Source organism: Rhipicephalus sanguineus, chromosome 5, assembly GCF_013339695.2.
Source record: "Rhipicephalus sanguineus isolate Rsan-2018 chromosome 5, BIME_Rsan_1.4, whole genome shotgun sequence".
Lineage (NCBI taxonomy): Eukaryota > Metazoa > Arthropoda > Arachnida > Ixodida > Ixodidae > Rhipicephalus > Rhipicephalus sanguineus.
The window spans coordinates 28,066,624-28,089,398 of NC_051180.1; the positions used below are offsets into that span (position 1 = coordinate 28,066,624).

General features: G+C 46.0%; 2 protein-coding genes across 2 annotated transcripts in view; one reads left to right on the plus strand and one right to left on the minus strand.

The window, feature by feature from the left end:
- The window catches only part of LOC119393406 (protein Aster-B), a 108,664-nt gene extending 101,324 nt beyond the window's left edge, over positions 1-7,340 (minus strand). Inside the window, exon 1 of the mRNA XM_037660402.2 lies at positions 7,079-7,340. Within this exon, the coding sequence (XP_037516330.1) occupies positions 7,079-7,200 (122 nt within the window). The 5' untranslated portion in view covers positions 7,201-7,340. The remainder of the gene's footprint in view (positions 1-7,078) is intronic.
- A 729-nt stretch (positions 7,341-8,069) lies between these two features.
- LOC119393407 (39S ribosomal protein L41, mitochondrial) lies at positions 8,070-16,904 on the plus strand. The gene is made up of 4 exons (XM_037660405.2): positions 8,070-8,380; positions 9,363-9,457; positions 12,109-12,242; positions 16,738-16,904. Exons 1-4 carry the CDS (start codon positions 8,218-8,220, stop codon positions 16,844-16,846), a joined length of 501 nt encoding a protein of 166 aa, XP_037516333.1. The 5' UTR covers positions 8,070-8,217; the 3' UTR covers positions 16,847-16,904.
- The last annotated feature ends 5,871 nt before the right edge of the window (positions 16,905-22,775 follow it).

Here is a 22,775-nt window from a genome sequence, read left to right on the forward strand (position 1 = left end):
ATTTTTCTAACGACAAGTACAGTAAACTTAGTGTGTGTTTCAATCTTCAGTTTCAGTAAGCGCCCTTGGCATCTTTGTCGCAACCTTTCACTATTAATAAGTTCCTTTTCATTGGATTCATCTATGCAAAATCAATGCAGTCAAGAACTGGGAAAACTAACCTGACATCCAATAACGGTAAAGCGCGAGCCTATAGAATCAGTGTGCTCTCGAAGTGGCAGTTGATTCCGCAGCTTATAACTTCGCGACTTTGTTATCGGATAGTGGCGTAGTTTGATAAACAATCTATGTGCTTTTCTTTGTCTCTAAAAGTGCATTGTATAATCTAGTATATGTATTTATAGCTGTTCCGCCTGTCACTATTGGTACCGTTTGCTGAGATATGCGGTATGTCTAACCATTGGTCCCGACACTAGCCAGCCAGGCTATGGGACCAAAAATGTTTTTTCGAAGCTTTTGTATTACATTTTGAAAGTAATAATCAATCAATCAATCAATCATTTATTTAACGTGCCCAGGAACAACCGTAAGGTCTTTGTGCAGGCGCACGCAAAAAAAACAATAAAAATAAACTATACAATACAGACAGTCTTCAGAAATAAAAAGAGCAAATACACGTAGACAAAGAGAAATGAACACAAAAGGGGAGGAGTAAAATAAGACAACACGAGAAATATTGAAGGGGAATGAAAAATTAGATTGCATATATACAACTATGCGGAAAGGCGGAGAAGGGAAGACTTTGTACATTGTGCCATACTATGTCAAAACAGTACAAAGCTCGGATAAAAACAATGATTGTGGACTATGAAAAATGTCAAGATCAAGAAAATTAACATTATAGAGACTTTGTATTCTGTGAACGGTAGAGTGTTGGAAGAAGCAGGCGGGTACATGAAACGGTCTGTTCTCTCTGGTTAACTTACGCGGAATTCGAAAATTTACACAATTGAGAAGTACAGGGCAGGATATGATACCGTGGACTAGCTTATAAAGAAACAAGAGATCAGAACGATTTCGTCGGCAGTGAAGTGATGGCAATGATAATAATTCAGCAGTATTTGAACGAGATTTTTTAGCAAAGCGATGGTTATATATGCTAAGGAATTTTTTCTGGACTCGTTCAATGGTGTTACCGCTGGATTGAGCAATGCCATTCCATATCACGGACGCATACTCCAGTTGAGGAAGACATAGCGCGGTGTACAATTTTCGGAAGGGCATAGGAGAACGGAATTCTCTAGACAATCTGCAAACACAGCCTAGGGTGCGAAGACCCCGCAAAGCAACACGCTTAGCGTGAGCAGAAAAGTTTAACGTGCTATCAACAACAACACCAAGATCACTGATTTCATAAACCTTGCATAAGGACACAGAATTGACAGAGTATTGAAATGACACGCTAGATGTTTTGCGAGTGATAGACATGAATTTTGTCTTCGAGGCATTCAGAGAAAGGTTATTAGCGTTGCACCATTCGGAAAAAGAGCGCAAATCTGACTGCAGCAAGCGACAGTCGTTAACTGAATGAATTTCCTTAAAAATCTTGATGTCATCGGCATACAAGAGGAAAGAAGAATTACGAATGGCAAAAGAAACATCATTAACGTAAATTAAAAATAGGAGTGGGCCTAATACTGACCCTTGAGGGACCCCACTAGTCATTTTATACAAAGAAGACGTTTGGCCATTTACCGCTACATAACAATATCTATTGAGCAGATAGCTCTGCAGGAGATTCACAACCGACAAGTCAACATCAAATTGCGCAAGTTTAACCATAATCAGTGTGTGGCTGACTACGTCAAAAGCCTTGCTCAGGTCACAGTAGAGTACGTCAACCTGTCCTCTCTGAGAAATAGGTGTGGAGATCTGCGTCATGAAACTAGCAAGATTTGTGGTAGTTGAGCGGCCAGCGAGAAAACCATGTTGATTAGGAATCAATGAGCTTTTAACACTAAAAGACAATATTTTGTGAAGAGCCAGCTCGAAGATCTTTGATGTGGCACATAGTAGAGAAATCGGGCGATAATTAGAAACATCTGTTTTAGAGCCCGACTTAAATACTGGGAAAACACGAGCAGTTTTCCACATGCTAGGAAATGTGGAAGTGTCCAGGCAGTTATTAAATATCGTAGTCAGTACTGGGACAAATATACTACTATAAGCTTTTAGTATGGCGGAGGGGATGCCATCTGGGCCACATGATAAGGATGGTTTTAAGCACTTAATGCATTCGCAGATAAGATTTTCATCCAGCGACAAAGCACTGGGTGAGCGAACTGCCTTAGGCTGTCTGATATCAGTGCTAGAGTCTGAGGCCTTATAAACGGATGAGAAATGTGCGGCAAAACAGTCAGCGACGGCATGCACTTCTACCCCATTTGAGTCTAGTAGTCTGAAAGACTCTCCGCTTTTGCTGGACCGTTTACGTACATACTTCCAAAACTCAGCTGGCCTGTCAGAAGCGCTTTTTTCTAAGAATTCAATATACGAACTATGATCCCGTTTATATAGGCGTTTAGCGAGAGTTCGAAAAAAGCTGAACTCTTCCTTCCACTCGCTCGATGGAGAACATTTAGATTTCTTGTGTGCGCGATCTTTATGCTTCAGTGCACTGATAAGTTCAGATGAGAACCAGTGGGGATATTTACGTTGTTTATGTGTGTATTGGGGAATAAAATTACGCATGCTGCTCAGTACAAGCTCCGCAAACTGATCAACCTGGTCATCAACATTCGGTTTGTCAGTAACCTGTGACCAGTCAACGGTGGACAAGTGATGATAGAGGCCCGTGTAATCACCTCGCTTGAACGCAAATCTTGGAGATTTGTTTACGTAACTGCTGTAGCTCGTTGTTTCGGCTGATGCAGATAATCTTACGTTAAGTGGTGGGTGGAATTTGTCCGGACGTACAAGAGAGATGTTGGAGCGGGAAACTTCAAGGGGTTGATCGTTTGACACACACAGGTCTAAGACGTTGCCACTGGAATTGACGACTGAATTATGTTGCACTAGGGAATTAAACGCCAGAAAGTCCAAGAGCAGGCTGCACTTTTTCTCTGTGAAATGATTGTAATGAGAAAAGGTAAGCGTGCTCCAGTCAATTCCAGGTGCATTGAAATCCCCAAGAACAATAATTCTGTGTCCACTATGAGAAGATATCACAAGTTCAATAGAAGACATGACATCGTGAAACGAGGCAGGGGAAATGCTGGGCGGTAAATAGAAGCATCCAATCAACAATTTTTCACGGCGCTCAAGGTTGATTTCTAGCCAGATCGATTCTTCGATAGTTTCTAGGTCTTTCCGTCTAACGGATTTCAGTGAATTGTCAATGGCAATCAGCACGCCACCGCCTTTCTGTAATAATAATAATAATAATAATAATAATAATAATAATAATAATAATAATAATAATAATAATAATAATAATAAAGAACAAGAATCATGGATTGAACTGCATGCATTCTAGTTTTTCTTTTTCTTACCATGATGTTAAATAGGAAAAACGGCAAACGTGTAATAGCGATACTGCCATGAAGAAATCTCGGCGGTTATGGCGACTACGACTAGTTCCGGCGCATACAGCCACCGACAGCGTTGCCTTCGAGATCTGTCCGCTACACAGAGAAACCGGTCTCTGAGTGATGGATTTGGACACCACCAAATGCGGCTTATTTAGCCAGAAAACGATGCCACAGCGAATAACGGTTAGCGACACCAGTTCCTGCTCTAGCTCGCCGTGACGTCATTGACTGTCGGTGTCTGTTAGGCATTGCTCAATTTTTTATCTGAAAGGAAGGACTACAGTGCATTCGAAAAGAAGCAAAGACTCAATCTAGCAGTTTACGTCTTGAGAGATTTTCATTGTGGCGAAGCAGACCAAATATTAGACAGAGAGAGAAATAGAAAATTTAATAACAAGGACGGCGCTGTTGCCTAAGACTGGGTGGGTGTAAATAATGAGACCATAAAGTAAAGAAATAAATAAAGAAATCGTGAAATTCCGCGACACCACAATAACGTTAGGGTATCCAATGTTCGCAACAACGTTCACCATAAGGAAGCATTGGCATTCATTTTTAAAAGCAAAAATCGACCCCAATTTTCCAAGTGCATGAAAAACTAGTTTTGAAAGAATGTCACACCAAGCTAAACTGATTTCGTATTGCGCCGCATGGGCGTCATGCACTGGCGCATATGAGTTACGTGGCGCCAGTGCTATTCAGTTCGCTTCCGTGATTTTGTGATTACGCTCATGTTTTATAGCCACGTCGCGCAGTCAAGTAGCCATGTGCGGCTTTCAGTTTTAACGTCACGTTTGACTTTGCGCTACGGTGCATCACGCTTTCTGCACGACAACATGAACGATAGGGCCTTTCGTCGTTTTCGACATCTTAAACAGACTTCTCGCTATAGAGGTAATGGGCCAGTTAAACTAGTCTATGAGTAATAGTTATCGGAAGGACGAGTAGACGTGCAACTTTCCTCTCTTCCTCATGTTCATTATAGTCGACTATGCTGGACAAACGCTCTGCAAACCTGTTGAACCAGTAGTCAGTGAACACGTCGAACAAGGATCTACAGCAGTGAAGGAGAATTAATCAAAGTCCTCCGCACCACTTCTGTCGTCGTCATCAGGGACAGAAAACGTTGAAAAAATCGAAAAGTCGAATACGAATCGAAATGACTCCGCTACTCGATTCGGGGTTTCGCTATTCGAAGTGATCCAATATTCTTTCTGTTCTTACACCGTAAGGGAACACAAGTGCTGCATTCTTACAAATAGTCTACAGTATAGTTAAACATAAGCAATTGCGGCATCTTAGTCAGCCTGCGAATGCATTCTTTTTTTAGGCAAACGACCCATACGTCACCCTGTTTGGTTCCTTGAAAACAATGCGCGATGCTGTGTAGTATTACACTTTCCGCCTTCGGCGAGCACAGCACAGTACTATACGTGTATCTATCAGTTGATCTGGCATTCGCTGTTTCACTATTGCCATCATTCATTAGATATGAGTACCTTTCGGCTACTTATTTCAGCTTACCTGTCATCCCCTGCTAACATTACATACAAGTCATGCCGTTGGCATGATATGTGCGTGAACATACCTTACACAATGGTTCTTAGAGGTGGGCTAATTGGTTCTGCGACAGTGAACATACCTTTCTTGCCTTCTGTCTCATTTCATTTTTTAAGGGGGTGGGGTAGGAGGAGGAAGTGAGGACAGATGGACTCCACGCCACCACCGTATTGAACTTGGTTTATAAATCGGAAATATACAACACTCAATTCGATGTTCGAAGGTCGTTTCTCTCGAATATTCACATGCATAAGGAAAAGAAACAAAGGGTTAATAAAGGGCATTTCTTTTCATAAACCCGGAAGAGCTTTGAACAGAAAGAAACGGTTGACTGTAAGCAGTGATGCTCAGCCTTGCGCCTAAGCTTGCAGTGGGGCTATTCGTCACGGTCCAGAAGCTGCACAGACCGGGAGAAGTCGCGTATCACTCTATCTAGTCTCTATATCGGGCAAGCTGCAATGTGATCTGCGCAGAAAGAAACCTGAGCAGCATACAGCACACGACATCTTTCGAGCACTTTTTTGTGCGTACAGAGTGGTTTCCCGCGGATTGCATGCACGATACAAGAGGTCAAAGCCGCGTGACGGCTCGACACATGCGAGAACAGTGAATGCTCGGCAAAGTAGGGTTGTCGACTGTCGCTTCGAATGACAAATGCACGTGCGAAAATGAGTTCGACGGAGTTTGCTTCGAGACAGTTTCAGTTTCAGATAGCATTTCGTTAACATTTTTGTTTTTTTTTTCTCCCGCACACCTGTGACCCTTTCCACACCTCGTCCGATTCTCTCGTTTTAAGTAAGCACAGTGGAGTGTTTCTCTATCTCTTTCTTACGCGCGGTGCATTAACGCGTGATCTTTTGTCAAGCTTTATCGTATTCCTTTGTCTTCTCACTGAAGGTCACACGAAGATCGCTAGTCCGGCCTTCTCCAAGAGTCTTTATCTTTGAATTCGCCCGAAGTCTCCGCGACACCTGCAACGCAACAGTGCAATTTGGAAATGCCAGTTTCGCGGCCGTGTGACGCACGAAGCGCAAGTCTTTCGCTATTTCATCCCTCGCATGGTTGCGAGCTTAAATGCTAGTGTACTTGACTTACTAAAACGGCGCTGGGAAGACGGTTTTCGTAAGGTAGCTTACGCAGAACTCCATCGAACTCCCTTCGTCTACGTGTGCTTTAGAGTGCTCTTTAATATTCAGAGAGAGAATCCAAGGAGGCGCCAGCAAAAGACCTTGTTTGCAATGCCGAACTCCGCAACATAACCTTGATTTGTTTTGTTTCTACGTCCCCAACTCAGAATTCAGCCGTTTATAACGAGACAGAGGCGTACATCCAGACTGCTACACTACACGGCTTGCTTGAGCACTTTTTTATTAGTGCTGTGTTACAAATATTGGCTGGCGGTCAGGAGCTACTATAGAATTGAATCACACGACAACACGCATGCAACAAAACGCACTTATTGATCTTGGACATAATGTACGAGCCCGAAAGTTGAACAAACTGTTACAGCAGTCTCATCGCACGACCTCCTCACACAGGCACGCATATAATTATATTTCGGCTCACTTCTTGCCGTTGTTGGACCGACAAATGAAAAACGAAGCTGCCAAAGACTGTTCGCTGTTATCCCAACAGCATCCGATAGCATTTCGAGTGCCTCCGCACGCCGAGACAACAGGAGCAGCCTTCTTCCGAGGGCACGGCCCCAAAAGAAATGATACTGCTGGCGAGAGACTGTCAGAGACGTCCGTAAGCCAAGGCCGGACTTGCCGTGCCCGACCGGTCAGCTGGCCGGTCGGTCCAGCCGCGCACAGCCCGTCCTTGGCGTCGCCGTCGAACTGTAGCAGCCGCACGTGCGCCACGCAGATGCGTACGGGCCCCCCAGCTGCTAACGCCGATCACTAGGGCTCGTTCACCCCGCGCGGCGTAGCCGCTAGACTACGACGTCGAAACGTTCACCCCGACCAACAATCGCAAAGCGAACTCACATTTCCCGAGCTCCTCCGCTGGAGCTTCGCTTGAGAGAAGCCTGGCTGCCGTTGCTACTGCTCTCCGATGACCGGTCGCCGCCGCCTCCTTGAGGAGCCATCAAGAGCTCGGCCGCGGACATCAGCACATGTTGCGCGTCACACACACCCGAGGCGGCTCGCACGACCACAAAAACAAATACAGGGGGCCGTAGCCGCAGTCCGGCAGGGGTTCCCAGCGAACCGATACCTCGGTGAGATGCTAACGTAGCGGTCCGAGCCGATTGTACGCGAGTCGCGCAGCGAGCGAGAGCTCCGAATGGCACACTCAATTTCCCTAGACCTAGGGAAGGAATACTCCGCTTGTGCCGGTTTGTTTCGCGCGCAGCGTCTGCTACGCCGCTTGTCGTCGTCGTCGTTTTCTTTAATACATCGAATTGCGTGTGCCTGCTTGGTTCAAACGCCTGTCTTAGCTATTCTACCGGACACAGCTACGGTCCGAAAGGCAATAGCTATAGGAAGAGCGGTAAGAAACACTGAAAGCTGGCTAAGCAATCGTTGCTATTGATGTTCGCTTGCGAAGCTTTCGTCTCGAGACGGTGTCGCACCGCACAAGTGACAAATGTGCAATTTAGTGTTCACAATAAACAAACAATGGTTTGGTTTCTCCAGCTTGTAGTTGCTGCGATACAAAACACAGCCGCAAATCGCCGAGCCCTTTACCTTCGGTGGCATTGCCTAAGCTAGGGAAAACTAGAGGAAATTTAAAAGGCACCGTAGGGGCTACGACTATGGCTACGTGAAAAATGTTACACAAGATTTTGCAAAAAAAGATTATTCTTTATTTGTTTATATATTTTATTTATGTGCATAATAGTGATCAAAATTACTTTTAATATTACCATTGACAATATTCAATAAAGCACCCTCACAAAAATATAGATTAATAAAAAGTTATGACTGAAAAAATGAATGTTGTTGCAAACATTGCCAGAGACAGCGGTGCGAAATACAGTTAGCGTTGAACATTGCGGTAGTATTTAGTCCAAGCAACGCACAGTCCTTGTGATCTTGCTTGCCAATGCCCAGTTAATTAGTTTCAGAAGGACGCATTTCGTTTTGATAAGTGCTGCGATCTGCAAGCCACAGTCGGCACCGTGATGAATTCTTCGTTGAAGCAAGCAGCCACTCTTACGTGGTCGCAGGTCAGGCGAGTTTCAACGACGGCGCCATGCCTCGGGAAGAGAAACTTTCGCAAGTTCCCCGTGCACAACATTCGGGGGACGTTTCACGATCGCAGGCGCAAGGATCGTGTGATTGAGAGTGAGTCGCCGCATTGCTGCATTGTGAATCCGTGGAGTGGCAAAGGGCGGACGCTGTTTCGCTGCTACTTTTCGGAATCGCGGATAACCGTTTCTGATGCTTGCTCAATGTCTGGGATACTTCACTGCATGGCTGCGTCCTGCGATCGTAACCGTGCTCGTTGTTAGATATTAATCAGCCTTCACTTCCAGGCAAACTGTTCACAGATGCAGATGAGATACTAGCGGTGTTTCATAACCGCTGTGGTAGCTTAGTGGCTAGGATGTTTCGCTGCTAAACGTGAGGACGCGGGTTCGATTTCAGATCACGGCGGCTGTATTTAATTGGTGGAGAAATGCAAGAAACGCCCGTGTACTTCGGTATAGGGACCAGCTAATGGAACCCCAGATGGTCAAAAACAATCCAGAGTTGTTCCTCATAATCATATCGAAGTTTTGTCGCGTAAAACACACGAATTTTTATATCGTTTCATGATTACTGCTACCATTGCCATTCTGCAAACGTCGTAGAGCACGCGTCTGAATATTGTGTTATACTACCTGCTGACAGTTCGACCGCTACCAGCATTAAGTAGGCTATCACAATGATTCTTACTGTGTAACTATGTTTGTTCGCATTAAATGTGTCAAGCGTTCTTACTGGCGTTATACCAGTTACACTCATGGGGGGGTGATATAGTTGCACCTTTGGAATGACAGGGTAATGTCATCAATGTCGTTTTATAATACCGTGCCGTTTTGAAGATGTGTTTCAAACACAGGAGCCAGATGCTCCTTGTCCCTGCCAGCTCCCGTGCACCTTCTCTCTAGTGTTTCTGCAATGTGATGCCTTCGCAACCTGTGATACTTATTTATCATTCAGCTTGTGGTGTTTCTTGTTTTGCTGGTCTGGCATGCTAGACTTCAGCTTAGAAATAGTGGTGTAAAGCTTAATTTGTAGTTTTGTATCATAATGTACAATTATTCGTGACATGCTTGCGCAGCGTACGGACTGCGTGAACCATCTGTGTCACACCGTGGACCCCCAATACCCGAGATGGTTCCCGAGCTGATAGTGCCCGATCTCACCGACTGCAAGGTGAGAGTACGACTTCCACAGGGATGTCTCACTGCCTTGGAATTGCGTGTTTATACTATAGCTGTTAGCAGTACTTGAAGGAGCAAGCCCTCTCTAACTTCCACTTTCAGATAGCAGATGTGAAACATAGAATGCCATAATTTGGCCATTGTAAATTGAATAGAATTCATTGGCAATACTCCCATGATAGTAGGGGAGGCCAAGTTGAAGGCTGCACAAATAGCCTGAGCAAACTTGGCCACCCTGCACACATGTTGATGGAACAGTGCTTAAGGAAAAAAATGAGTACAGTTAATTTTGCATGGTGTTCACAAGATGGAGAAATGTTCATATGCTTATAGTGTGTTTGTGCAGTATATATAATTGTAGCGAAGCGTTCGAACTCAGTAATGGGTCGTCCTCTCGAGCACCTTCTAGTGGGTCGCCGTCTTCGGCTCTTTTTGCAGTCTGCATACTCACATATGCAAGTCATTCCACTTTGATCCGCAGTGTGCACACTCTGGGGTATCGAAAACCTACCACCGCATTCGCCAACGGTACTTTTGGCGAGGAATGTACCGCTACGTGCAGAAGTTCGTTCGCTCCTGCATCAACTGTCAGCGCTGCAAAACTTCAATGCACCTGTCGCCGGCAGGTCTGCAACCTCTACCTTGCCCTGACCGGCCGTTTGGGTGCGTTGGCATCAATTTGTATGGGCCACTTCCTCTGATGTCCGCTGGTAACCGCTGGGCCATCGTCGTTGTAGACCACCTCATGCGATACACTGAAACTGCCGCCCTCCCTGCGGCTACAGCGCGATGTGGCCTCCTTCTTGCTCCACCAATTGATGCTGCGTCACGGTCCACTTCAGGAGCTGCTCAGTGATCGAGGCCGTGTCTTCTTGTCAGAAGTCATCGAAGCCATTCTCAAAGAGTGCAACGTTGTTCACCGCAAAACTACTGCTTACCACCCGCAGACGAATGGCCTCACCAAACGCTCGGCGACATGCTCTCGATGTACGTCGCCGCCGACCACACAAATTGGGATGCCATTCTGCCCTTCGTCACGTACGCCTACAATACCGCCCCTCAGAGCACCACTGGTTTCTCACCCTTTTTCTTATTGTACGGCAGGCACCCGTCGCACACATTCGACACAATCCTTCCCTACAAGCCGGATCGATCTGAATGTGTGCCGATTTCTGCCGCAGCCAGACTTTCTGAGGAGTGTCGTGAGCTCTCCAAAACCTTTACTACGCATAACCAAGAGCGGCAGAAGAGCATTCACGATGACACCACCACTTCTGCGCCCATGTTCCTCCCTGGAGCGCTCGTATGGCTCTCTGTCCCTACCACTGCAAATGGCCTCTCTTCCAAACTACTGCCCAAATACGAAGGCCCCTACCGTGTCGTCGAACACACGTCCCCGGTCAACTACCTGATCGAACCTATCGAACCATCTTCGGACATGCGCCGTCGAGGGTGCGACATTGTCAGCGTGGAGCGCCTGAAGCCCTACCATGACCCCCTCATAATGACAAGTTGCTAGGTCGCCAGGCGGCTCCCTTTTCATACCCGGGGTAATTGTAGCGAAGCGTCCGAACTCAGTAATGGGTCATCCTCTCGAGCACCTTCTGGTGGGTCGCCTTCTTCGGCTCTTTTCGGAGAGAACGCCACTGGTGCTGAGAGTCCGACCCACCTTGACTGTCGCTGTCTTGTATCGTTGCCGAGTGCCCGCTAATTAACGTCTTTATAATAACAAACACTTTTAAGAATAGACTAACTACATAAGAAAACCTACTAAAGTGAGTGTAAGCACAATAAAATTTACAGTAATAGCATTCTTCTCCGTAATATTTAATTTCAATTCGCCAGTGCTTTAACTGTCTTGATTGTCTGCTGGTTTCATGCAATATTAGGTAAAAAAAATTTAGTGCTTCAACTTCCCTTATTTTCACAACTCATTGTATCAGATTTGTTCATTAATTAATAGCAGCAGTTCGATTTTAAAGACTTGAAATTTTTATTAGAGCTTCAGGAAGTTGCAGGTTCCACATAAGCTGCTTCAATATGGTGGTGACTCTTTGACCGCAAGAGAGTTAAGCTCAATTGATTGATTGATGGGATATAAAGTCCAAAAGCAACACAAGCTGTGCGAGATGCTTTACTGGAAGGCTCCAGTTATACTTCGAACCATATGAAATTTTTTCACTTTAAGTGCAAGTAAACTGGAGCTTTTCTGAATAGAGTAATGATTAAATTCTACCTTGCTGTAGAAAAAAAAAAACATGTATTTGATGGTGTATTTAAAAACAGTGTATGCAAACTTGCCAAGGGAATCATCGAAACTTCTGCCATCAGCCTCATTGTGTTAAAAAAATTGCCAAATAAAGGCAGATTAACTTTTGGTGTGTAAAATGATTTGCTTAGGTGATGCATGAATCTGAATCTTTTGATCTCAAATTATGTTTCTAATTCTTTATTCCTCTTTAGTGAACCACTTGCTCAATGATGCTTCATCATCAGGGTTCATTTTCTCTTTGTTCCTTGTGTGCCAAGCAATACCACTTTTAGGAGCTTTAGATTCGTGATTCACACTTTGACAGCTTTTGTTTGTTCTCGAGCACTTCAGTTTGGTAATTGGCTTCACTGATGCAATAACACTGTGTGCAGTTGCAGCCATACGTCTCATACCGTGCTCCTGAGGTATGCCAAGGGCCATTCACAGCGCGAGATCTGTTTGATGCTGTCTACTCGGAAGCCGTTGCCAAGGACTTTCAGGAGGGACAAGCAGATAAGAGCATCAGGTTAGCATGGTTTACAGTTGAACAAGAAACTGCCTTTCTTTTGCAGCGATGGCTATTATGAGCCGCTGAACCTCTTGGATGCATTTGGAGGAATCAGTTCTTGACATATTTGCCATAATTCACCATGTGAAAACATATACATAGGTGCTGGTACTCTAACATTTGGGGCTTAAGCTTAGAGTACTACAAAGAAACACGAAAAAAAAAAAAGGTTAAGGACCACACAACTTGCAATGAAACAGAAAGTGATACTTGAAGAAAATTGGTATGGCACTAAAAGGACGGGGACAAAGTGAAGACGCGGAATGCCAAGCACGGGCACCAAATATGTTTGTCGTTTGGTGTGTTTACTTCGTCCCCGTTCTTTTAGCACCATACCTATTTTCCTCAAGTAATGAGCCAACAAGCTCAGCAACAAGTCCTGTAGAAAATGATAGCGTAACATTAAGAGAACAGAGTACAGCAGAATAGGTCGGGGAACAAATGGAAATATCCAATATTCTAGTTCACATTAAGCAAAAGAAATAGACCTGGGCCAGACACATAATGGATAGGACAAACAGCCAGTGGTCAGTTAGAGCAATGGAATGGTTACCAAAAAATAGGAAATGCAACTGAGGATGGCAGTGTACATGGCTGATGAAATTAAGTTCACAGGCATAAAATGGCATCAACTCACACGAGATATGGTAAATTAGAGGTCTCTGGTAGATGTGTTCGTCCTCCGCTTGGCATAATAATAGGCTGATGATGATGGTTATTAAGGTACCTTCTGAGTGACCACTTCAATTGGCGAATGCTGTGCCATTAAGTATGCCTTCTATTTACATGAGAAATGCTATTGATCACCATAGTACGTGTGATAAGCATATCCTTTCATCAGTTGGCCCAAGCTGTAATGCTTTCATTACCAGAGCAAGCACTTGGTGCCAGTAGAGACAGTCTGCTCCACGAAAATAATGTCAAATTTTACAATTAAAGGCAGTCTGCAATCAGATTTCATTTTGGCTAAGTTTTGTTGCCGTCCACCCCACCTCCATCAAGTTTCAGCAGACTGCGAGCAACCTTATCTCAGAAACGGGATGAAGGACTCTGTATGCGGGGTCATGCGGCACGAAAGTGAGATGTGGAGAATATGGCCCCTGGGGTGTCCAGCCATAGCAAAAACAGGGGGACAGGGAAGAGCGTCACTTGGAACTGGATTTATTTGAAGAAAGGCTCCTTTTTATATACACTGCAGACTGGTGAGCAGTTACATTTGTACAGAAGAATGATATACAATCACGTGTTTGTGAATACACACATTCAAAAAATTACGCTTCTGCACTACGGAGGGTAACAGACGTATACATGATACAACCATCTCGTTTTGCATTGATAAAGTAGGCCAAATCAATAAAAAATAAGATCAGTGCTCATTTACCTATGCACTGTGATTCCTTCATGTGCGGTCCGGATCTTACAAAAAAAAAAATTGTGGAGCGTCGAAGCAAGTAGGGAAGGCTATTGAAGTAAGGCTGATAACTGGGCAAGTTGGTATGTATCCATATTTACATAGGTGCAATGTCAGAACATTGCAAGACAAGGATATTTTGCTTGCATAGGCACTATCATACCTCTTGAGTTACACTGCAGTGAACAGCAGGACACCTTTGAAAGCAAGGAGTACATTAAAGCTTGTTACAAGAGACACTTGGTTAGGCCTTTGAAAATGGTTTGGTTGGTATTCTTATGTTTGCCATGTTAACAGTATCGTATACAAGAGACACTTGCTTAGTAAGGACAACTTTTCTAAATGCCTAGAGTAAATTCTTAACTATTTAGAAGATGCACAACCCATAAACGTGCATGCAACGCAGCCAGTATTGTATGAACCGGTATGTGCTGTAATTTTTATTCCCTTGGTTCAATTAGATTCCGTTCCGTTGTGCAGCTGGATGTCATTCTTCGTATAGTTGCGACTACAAATTGCACCCAACATTCATTCATTTTGCTTTAAAAGCCCTGTCGTGCTTCCACACCGACTTTGCTACAGAGTACCATTTACTTGGATTTCCATCGCAGCGTCTGCAGCGCAGGTCGCTTTGTATGCTGGGCCCGGTAGTATAGCTGGACTCCAGATCCATCACCATGTTCCCTGAAACAGCTCTGTTTAAATTGTCAGGATCCGAACAGCATCAAGCAGACACTGGTGGAATTCAGATTGGCCTGGTTATCTTGCTCTGAATCTTCGCCACGTTGGGACTTTGGTGCTGAGATATAATAAAGTGTCTAGTTCGGCCCCTCAGTGCTTTTAGAATTTTTGTTACAAGAGATAGTTACAAGAAACGTGTTTCCTGGACAAAAAGGTGAAACTATGATTTGGAGTTTAACAAAGGTACCGTCACTGTCAGGTTTTTTGGACTCCCTGAAGACCTAGGAACCTGCTGTGATTTCAGCCCTGAAGAGCTCAAATCGCCACAGCCACATCCGAAATATAAAGGTCATCAGGTGCATTTATAGGGCATGTCGGTTTTCATGCTGTGACAAAAAACTCGGGTGCACGCGTTTGTAATTATAGAACACATACTATGCTCTGTTATATCAGCCTCTTTTCATTCATGGTATGCTTCACGGCAGTACACAGCTTATTCTTGACCACGCAGCATTTTTGCATTGCAGTGAAGCTTACTCTTAGGAACGCTACGGCAAGGCTGGGCAGTATCGTGATACAGAAGTGTCGCATAGTACCTTAGAGATACTTTGGGTGTCTGTATTTCTGTATCAAGATACATTTTAAAAATTTATTTTATCTCAGTAGTGAAATACTTTTACAATGTATCGTTTATATCGCGATACTGTACAGAACGTAGGTATCCCGTGACTTTCTTTTTATCGAAAATGAGCTGACATGTTTCCAAGAGGGAAATGAAGACTTTTTTTGTGCTAAGCCAAGCAAAGGTACACCGCTGGTCAGCAACACAGGGAGGGCAGTGAAGGTTTTCCCGTATGCACAGAATTGCCCCTGTGGGGATGTACTCATCATATGTCCCCAATGCCGCTCACGTTAGGATCACAGAAGCAGTATTGTAGGCCTCTACTGATGAAAGCCATTGCCTCTCAAGGCTGGTGCAGCACCCCTCATATTTTTCGAGCAGCCAGCCACTTCACGAGTTCACAATCTTTGTGTTGAGGCCGAACCGATGCTGTCTCGGAGACAGCCTGTTTGAGAAGCTGCTGTTGCTTAAGTGCAATTGACGCAACAAACAGATCTTGTGTGTAAAATAAATGCATACCTTTTCTCAATTAAGTGGTGTTCGTTAGTGATTCGAGCGATATGTTGACTTGCAAGTTCCAGTGCACTGCAACATTATTCACAGTATTATGCGGCACTTATTAATGTCTTTGCAGAGCGTCAGCGTTGCCGGAACAAAGAAGTATTCTGGAATTTCTATTCTTGTATCTGGATTCTTGCGTCTGTATTATGGGATGCTTTTCTCATCTTTTTGCATATGTGTCTTTGCAATATCCCATTCAACAAAGACAACTGTATCTCAGTTCCAGCACATGTATTTCAATATCTGTATTGCACAATAATTTTCTTAGTATCTCTGCCCAGCCCTGTGTTACGGCAGCAAGTGAATCGGCGTGCAAGAGCACTCGTCTGAAGGTGCAAGCAAGTTGTAGCGGCTTCAGTCAATGATGTTTCAGACCTGCAATCGTACCCTGAAGCCCAAAGTGTCGGATGGTGAGAGGTGTCAGCATTAAATATTTCAGATGTTCTTGCACATTGGCTTGACTGTGTACATAGAGGGACTGCGGAGGCAGGCTATTATCGGGAATATAAAGGAAATTCAAGCATCTGAATAATACGTCATTGAGTGTACTGATATGTCAAAAATTTTTTTTTGTGCTCCTGATGAGTGCTCTATAATGAGGCTCTACATACTTGTACTCTGGTGGGGTTAATAATGATAAAGAAAGGAATTCAGTGAGATCAGCTAATTGGAATAACTTATAAAAGATTTTCTAAATTTGGGAAGCTTGCTCTGTGTAACAAAACAAGTGAAGCAAGTCCTGGTTCTACCCTGTCTAATTGCTTAGTGCCAACACTGCACCATTGCTGCCTCCTTGTGTAATGTCACTACCACCTTCCTATCGGAAGGACCACTCGCAGGCGGAGTGACAGTACGTAGCTACCACAATGTGTAGCTTGGTCTGTTATGTAATATCCAGCATGGATCTGTGATGCCCCCATTGCCCATGGATTGTACTCTTGAACTGCCTTGGATGCAGCTTCACCTTCAGCAGTTAGTGATGCACTTATGAATGCAGTCAGAGACATCCCCACCAGATGTGTTCTAAGCTCTACAGATTTCACATCTGAAAAAAAAAAAGCAGATACTGCGCAGTATTTACCAAAAGAAATTTTCAGACTGATCTGAATATGATGCATGAATTATATGGGAGCCCTTGCACCACTAAGCTCTCTTCCTGTTTTTCATCAATGGTGCAGGCACCTGGAGGCACAACCAAGCCCCGACGAGGCACGCCTGCGGGCCCGCCAAACCGGTAGCGACATTTTCCCACCATTGTGGCGCGCCCGCAATATGGAAGACCAGTAGGCAAAATACGTTTGCAGATGTAGATATGATAATAAATGCTCTATTTCCAAGTTCACAATGCTGGTGTCTTGACTTCGGGAGCATTCAAGCCCATAAACAGGAAGTGTACATTGCCATAGCCAGAGGAGGGTTCAACTCCCCTCCAAATTTTTACATTTTGCATATATGTATATATATGCACACATACAAGTGCACCTATAGAGGAAGTGGGGTCGGGCCCCTGAAATATGTTTCTGGCTATGCCACTGGGAGTGTATTAATCTGTACCACACTTAAAGGGACACTAAAAGCAAATATTAAGTCGGCGTTGATTGTTGAAATAGCGGTCCAGAAACTTCGTAGTGCTACTTTTGTGCCAAGGAAGCGCTTATTTTGAAATAAAATCACGTTTTAGTGGTCCGTGTCGCGTTAGCGCGCTTCAAATCACCCGCCTGAAATCGGCCTTTCTGACGTCACTGTTGCCGTGCCCAACGTTGCCTGCCTTTACTGCGCGGCGGCGTGCACTGGCGGCGTGCACCATTCGAGCATCCGGCAACATTCGCATGTATGCGGCATTTTGTCGAACTTTCTGTCAGAGCGACTTCACGAGCGTGCAAAACGCACGCGGCAGTACGCGATACCGAAACTACCACTGAGACGCGACCGTGTGAGCGAATTCGGGCGCCGGGTGAAGCGCAGTTCGGCGAAAACGGAATCTTTGAACCACACGCGCCATTCCCCCATGGCAACGTCAAAGAGGTTCTTTTTTCCATGAATCAAACAGAAACGAACGATCAGAATTTTATTACGTCTCTTGATGCACGGAAGGTTCTTTTTTTATTGCAGCTAGTATAATTACTGGTGATTAATTGTAGTCGGACGCTCTCACGTCATTGCGATCAGTTCCAAAATGCCCCCCTCGTGGCGCTCATCGTGTGATACATTTCACCACCCAGGTGTACCCAGGTGTACCCAGGTGTACGTTTGGGCACGACCCTACATGAAGCCTTGGGTTTTAGGAACAACAATGGAAAGCTGAACACTCCCGCGATTGAAATAAGTAAGAGGCGGTTAGAATATTGGTGGCAGAAAATTAGAGAGAAAGGACAAAAATAAATATTGGAAAAAAAATAAGGACAGTCTGCCGTAAAGGGCAGAGAACTGGGCTGAGAATTTACGTTTTTTTCCCCCTGTAGTAAGATAGATTTTATCAAAGTAGAGGCATTAGGCCAGTATTAAAAAAAAGAAAAAGGAAAAAGAATTTTTTTTTTGCCGAGCCTGGTGGCACACTTGTCAACGCCCCGTTATAAAGGGGACGCTCATAGCATCCATCCATCCACTTAGCTTAATTTCTCGGTAAGTAGGGTACTGCTGTCGATAATATTGCCGTTTTAGACGTTGTCATACATTGAGCTTTCACTCTGACATAAATTGCTATTTGCCTTTAGTGTCCCTTTAATATGATAGCCACCATGTGACAGTGTGTACAAAACACCTTGGTCAGCATAGGTGGATGACAAGGTCAGAATTGTTTACTGCGACGCAGCGTGAGGTCATTGAGTGCCTGTGGAATGTAATTGACAGTAAGTATGGAAAAATTAACCTGTTCTCAATCGGCAAACAAAGATCTGCGATTTCTTTTCGCTCACTCGTGCCAGCACCAATTCAAGTGCTTTTCACGGAGCTCCTTTACATAATATCCTTGTAACGCAGGTGTGATATTTAATTTCATTGTAGTTATTCGAAATAAGAGTTAACCCTCGTTTCATAATTCATTCTTTATTCGGCAAAATGAAAAGGTTCATTCTACCGGTCGGCATAGGGAATCGAACCCGGTACCTACCGCATTGGTAGCGGACGCTGTACCATGTAAAGCTGCTTCTTTCGTAGCGTTAGCTACACTTGCCTAGCCAGAGCCGATTTCTCGTGGTACCTCATGAGCCGTGCTGCGCATGCGCGAGGATCAGTGCGGAGCCGGCATCTCACGCGCTCTCCGCCACCGCCGCGCGCGGCTCGCCGCTGCTGGTGGCGGAGAGCGGGAGGAGTGACGTCGTAGCCGGGCAGAAAGACTGGCGCCGGCGCGCGCGACTCACCACTGCTAGAGTTACTGTATATTATATGCTACCTTTAGGTAGCAGAGTTGCGCATCTGCCTTCCAAACGCCGCTAGCAACCATGCGTTGCGGAGAAGCTGACGCTGGGGCCAATTTTTGTATTTCTCGATGGCGCCGCTGCAGCGAACGGGATTGACACTAGTAATTCACATTAAAGTAAATCACCGGTCTTCGACACGCCAAACATGTCGACCGGTGACCTAGTAGGCATGCCGCCGGCAAAAACGGAGTGAGTCTTCGCGACATAACCATGGTTGCTAGCCAGACTTATGCGCAACTCTGCTACCCAAAGGTAGCATATACAGTAACTCTAGCCGCTGCTGCTCTGCGCATTCGAGAGGGGTGACGTCGCGATGGCGCGCGCAGCTATTCGCCTTCGCTGTGCAGTCGCCGTCTGACAATGCGCTGGCACCGCTTGATAGCGCCTCTGACTGGCGTTTGCAGGTGGGTAACGCCACGGAGAAGGAGAGCGCAAATGCTGCTCAACGGCGCAGAAGAGCCGAGAAGCTTATGTCATCAGATCCCGAAGTAGTTGCCTGGCAATTAGCGGTTCAGCGTACGAAGAATGAAGAAGCAACCTGACGTTGAGCAAAAATAAATATGCATGTGCCACATAATACGTATACCGTGTGTGTCTCATTAGAGCAGCAGTAAGCATGACAATGAAGCTAATCCTAGACAACCTGGAAAGCTCAGAATAATCAGCTGAACCTTTGCTAAAGCTGCGTATATCCTGGCATAGCCGAGCTAAGCCACTGCAAAATTTTTATTTTCTTTTTTAGGCCACCCCTTCGGTGGCTACATGGTAGAGCGTCCGCTTCCAATGCGTGGCCCCATAAGGTTCTGTAAAGGCCCCTGGGCGTACCTTAACCCACCACAGACTTGACCCGCTGCTGTGGAAGGCAGTGAATTGCTACCGCCGGGTATCTACCGGTGAAATAGTTACAAGCGCACTTCCTGCCTGGTGCTCGGCAGAACGACGTACATAGTCGCTTGGGAGGGCACTGTTATGCCAGGGCTCCCAACCCAAACTTCCTTGCTTCGACAAGGAATTCAAGCTGGTAAAACGTCTGACGCAACCAGCGTCGACACCCGCTGATGCAACGAGGCGGCAGCCTTACGCAATCCCCGGCAACTCCGGCGCTGCGTCTGACGCAACCGAAGGAAATCTCTCCCGCAACGTGCGGCAAGCCCTCTCATCCGCGGATCCGGTTCGAGCCAGCGACCAACGGCGGTTCCTGATTGGAGGCTTCGCGCTCCTGGCTGATGCAAGCGATCGCCCAGGGCTATAAAAGAACCAAGCTGCGCGGAGAGAGAGAGACAGCGAGACAGCAAACGAAGAAATCGCGGGTCGTCGTTGCACCGCTGTGCGAGCCCAATAAGCTGTCGGCCCCAGCGCCGAATATGTAACGCCTCTGTATATATGTATATAAATTTGCCTTAACTCACCGTCGCCTTGATCGCTCCGTCTATCAGCTCTGCGCAGAAGCAGTCGCAAGCTGAGACACCCGTTTCCCAACAGCACCCACCCTGTGGGAAATTGGAGGCATGTGACCGCCAGACTTAAAAATAAGGTCATCCTATTTTGCGTGTGTTGGTGTGTGTGGTTTTCAGGTAATCGCAGTGCGGCACTTTTGTGCGGCGGCAACATGTGGAAACAAGAGAAACAGCCATATGACGCGGGATACCTGAATAACTTCAGAGTACTTCACATCTTTACTGCTCTTATTCGCCCGTGGCAAGGCACATTACTATGGCTGATGCTGAGGCAGTTAAAGCGCTCACTCGTACTATAGTTAAACGACAAGTAACAAGTTTAACGCGAATGCGGATTAAGCAATGTTCGCGCGCTCCTCGATTTCCACAGTGAGCGCAGTCTGCACGATTTCTAAGTGCTAACTGATGCACGGTCTTTTTGAACTCGTTCCGGCTTGATGCAGTCCTGACCTCATAAGCGTAGTGTATTATAAACGTTCTTTTTCTATGTTAACCGATCTTGGCCTACACACATAGTGAGTACGTGTCATTGCCCTTGAATTCGACAACAGAAGCAGCAAGGGTAAGAAACAGCGACAGCACTGCGTCTCCACCTACAGAACGCGTCCACAGCGCTGGGATTTGCTTTGCTTGTGAGTAAACAACACTGCACCCCCCCGCCCTCTGTCTGCATAGCATCTTTGCTGGAATATGCATGCAGACACAACAAAACGCACGTGCCCGCGATAGAAAGCGAAGAAAGGAACGAGGGCCCCGAAAGGCAAAAGGACCGCTTGAAAAAAATCGTCTCCCGACGCAAACTTTCGTCCATAGCTGACGTAATGCGCTTTTCTGTGCATCGCGCCGTCAGTGCAGGCTCCCGTCTTTGTATAGAATGGAGCGTGAATATGCTGGCGGGGCGCATGAATATAACATAACAAAACGAGTGCTGCGTGTTTCGAGGTGCACCTTTCATGTTTCTCTGTCGGTTCTTCTAAACTTCTATGTTTTTTAATCCAAGAAGTGCAAGGGGGCGCTTGAACTCACCACAGTCAGACGCGCTGCGTGACAGATGTGAATCGGCAGAGGAGCAGCTTCAAAATCAACTTCCTTAGCTAGCGTTTCTCTTGCGCTCGTCGACTTTGTTCCGCGCCTCCTTGCGTGCCGTGCAGCGGCCGGCCGCTCGCTTTCGAATGTCCCCCGCAGACGCTCCTCGTCCCGTGCTCTTCTTCCCATTCAGCGCCCAGCTCACGCGAGCCAAGACAGCCGCGAGAAGGAAGAGAAGCCCGTCGGCAACGGTGGAGAGTTGGACCACCTGTTTCTCACGCGAAGCTCGTCCCTGCCCAAAAGACAACTCGGTCAAGCGTTCCAGACCACGGGGTCCAGCCCTCGCGGACGTCTATAAAGATGCCACCCCTCTGCCCTGTAAGCTGACTGACCAACGGAATCAGCACGTCAACTAGGTTTCTCTTTGGACGGCCCTTATCAAGAAACTGGACAGCTTGGAAGATTCCACGTCGCCCCGAACCGCCGGCGGGATCTCTATGCACGATTGGTATGCTTGCAGTCGCATTACAGTCAGTGGGTAACAGAGAGTACGGCAGCGGAGAAAGCAACTTCTGCATAAGACGTCTGATATTGGCGGTGAATCATACGTTCGTAATACCTCTCATTGTGTGCGTCGCAGTACTTAACCGTACTGCGGGAGAGAGCGTTAGTAGAATGCAATCCATGCAGCTCATCTTCAGCCACTGTCGATTTGTGCGTTAGTGCACGTCCATTTTATCGAATCATAAGGTCGTGTGAGTATTGCACTCATTATACTCCCCGAGGCTCGCGGAGCGTAGTTGAGGCTGTAAAAATAATTATTTCGTACTTAAGTGCACGGCATGCATGGAGTCGGCCAAAACTGAAACGTCGTAATCTGAGTCAGTATAGCCTGCCCTTGTGGAACTAAATGCCTTGCGGGTGCGTTCATCTCATAGTAAATCGTCGTCGTTAACTAAGCGTTCGATCAAATTCAACCGTCACGTGCTGCACGATGGGTGGAAGGCTAAGGCTCAGGGGCGTAGCCAGAAATTTTTTTCGGGGGGGGGGGGGGGGTTCAACCATACTTTATGTATGTTCGTGCGTGCGTTTGTATGTGTGCGCGCATATATACGCAAGCAAAACTGAAAAATTTCGGGGGGGGGGGGTGGAACACCCCCCCCCCCCCCCTTGGCTACGCCCCTGCTAAGGCTGTTCTCTCCGTAGTTTATCCAGCAAAGTAATTCTCGGTTGTGGCCTTGTGGGTGCAATAACCACACGCGCTGGTGCCGCTGCAGTCTTCCGATTTCGTGGTCACGATGCTCAGTGTTCAAG